Source organism: Seriola lalandi, unplaced genomic scaffold, assembly GCF_002814215.2.
Source record: "Seriola lalandi dorsalis isolate HSWRI2012SDOR001 ecotype SW California unplaced genomic scaffold, Sedor1 jcf7180002000055, whole genome shotgun sequence".
Taxonomy (NCBI): Eukaryota; Metazoa; Chordata; class Actinopteri; order Carangiformes; family Carangidae; genus Seriola; species Seriola lalandi.
The window spans coordinates 580-1,908 of record NW_019470718.1 but is presented as its reverse complement, the minus strand read 5'-3'; the positions used below and the strand labels follow the sequence as shown (position 1 = coordinate 1,908).

Below are 1,329 nucleotides of genomic sequence, written 5' to 3'. Positions count from 1 at the left end.
ACATACTTGTCTCCACTTTAGTTCCTTCACCAAACAGGATCTCTCCACATGTGACCACAGCACAGTAGTAAGTCCCAGCATCAGAGGAGTTCTGTATAGTTTTGGACAAACTGTAGACACAGCTCCTTTCCTCTTGTTCATCACTTCTGTTGCTGTGAGTGTAAATGATGCTTGGATGAAATCCTCCTGATCCAGCTCTGAACCAGTGCAGACTGTGTTCACCTGGACACTGGGCTCTGCTCTCTTTGTCCGTGTAGAGAAGTGAACACTGGAGAGTCATTGAGGCTCCCAGCTGAACTGATGCTGTCTCCGGACTTTGTTTCACATAAATACGTTTCTGCTGAGTTTTTTGATCTGCATGATTCAGTACAACAAAGACATCAAAGGGGATTAATGATCTAAAATATTTGCATGACATAAAAACCTTGGTGATGAATGTTAAGGGCATAAACATGGAAAGAAACAAATTTTACCTTTCACAGCCAGGAAGATGCCAATGTTAAAGCTCTGTGAATACGCCGTTCCATTTTGACAAAAGTAAGTTGCTTCATCCTCTTTGGTCACATTTCTGATGGTAAGAAGATACTGAGACTTGCCCTCTGTGACACTGAAACGTGAGTTGTTAAATTGTTCACTAATTTTTAGCTTTGAATAACTTCCTGAAGCAACAGTTTGAACCATATATCCAGGAGCATGCTTATACCAGTGAAAGAATTTGCCTTCAATGTCAGAGAGTGGACATTTTAAAGTAACATTCCCACCAACTTCAACTACAGTGAGAGGAATCTGCTGAGGAACCTCTGCAGTTTGAATCAGATCTGAAGGAAAGAGACGAACAAAGAAAATGACGTTATGAGACAACAAGACAAAAAGTGTAGAGAAATGTTTCTGTTATTGTATTTTAACGATATTTAACTAGTCATATTAGTTAAAAGTTGCACTTACACACTGTACTAAGAAGAACCAAAGCAGCCAGTTGTCCCATGATTGTGGTATAGCACCCTTGTGTTGTACCACTGATGTCTTCCTACCTAAATGAAGGTTTAGTCACACGATCATCAGAGTCTACAAAGTGAAAATCATCCTGATTGGTTGAAAGGCTGAAAATGCACTTCCCCCTAAATTTAGCAAAGCCATGATCTATTTTCAACGAAACATGTACATGTACTTTTAGGCGAGTAGATATTTTCAAAGCAAGTTTGTCAATTGTGAACAAAGCAACAACAACAGAATGTGCAATGTAACTTACACTGAGCCGCCTCAAATGTCCTGTTGTTTCCTGCATTAGTGACGTCAGCCATGTAAAAGAGGTTTGTTTGTAACTAATAA

General features: G+C 39.5%; 1 protein-coding gene across 1 annotated transcript; it reads right to left on the bottom strand.

Moving 5' to 3' along the window:
- Positions 1-6: 6 nt before the first annotated feature.
- Positions 7-1,025, bottom strand: LOC111662133 (uncharacterized; the record flags this gene model as incomplete). The annotated part of the gene is made up of 3 exons (XM_023415897.2): positions 946-1,025; positions 474-818; positions 7-354 (listed from the first exon to the last, which is right to left on the bottom strand). Coding segments are annotated over exons 1-3 (733 nt in total), but the record flags the coding sequence as incomplete, so codon positions are not given.
- Between the last annotated feature and the right edge of the window lie 304 nt (positions 1,026-1,329).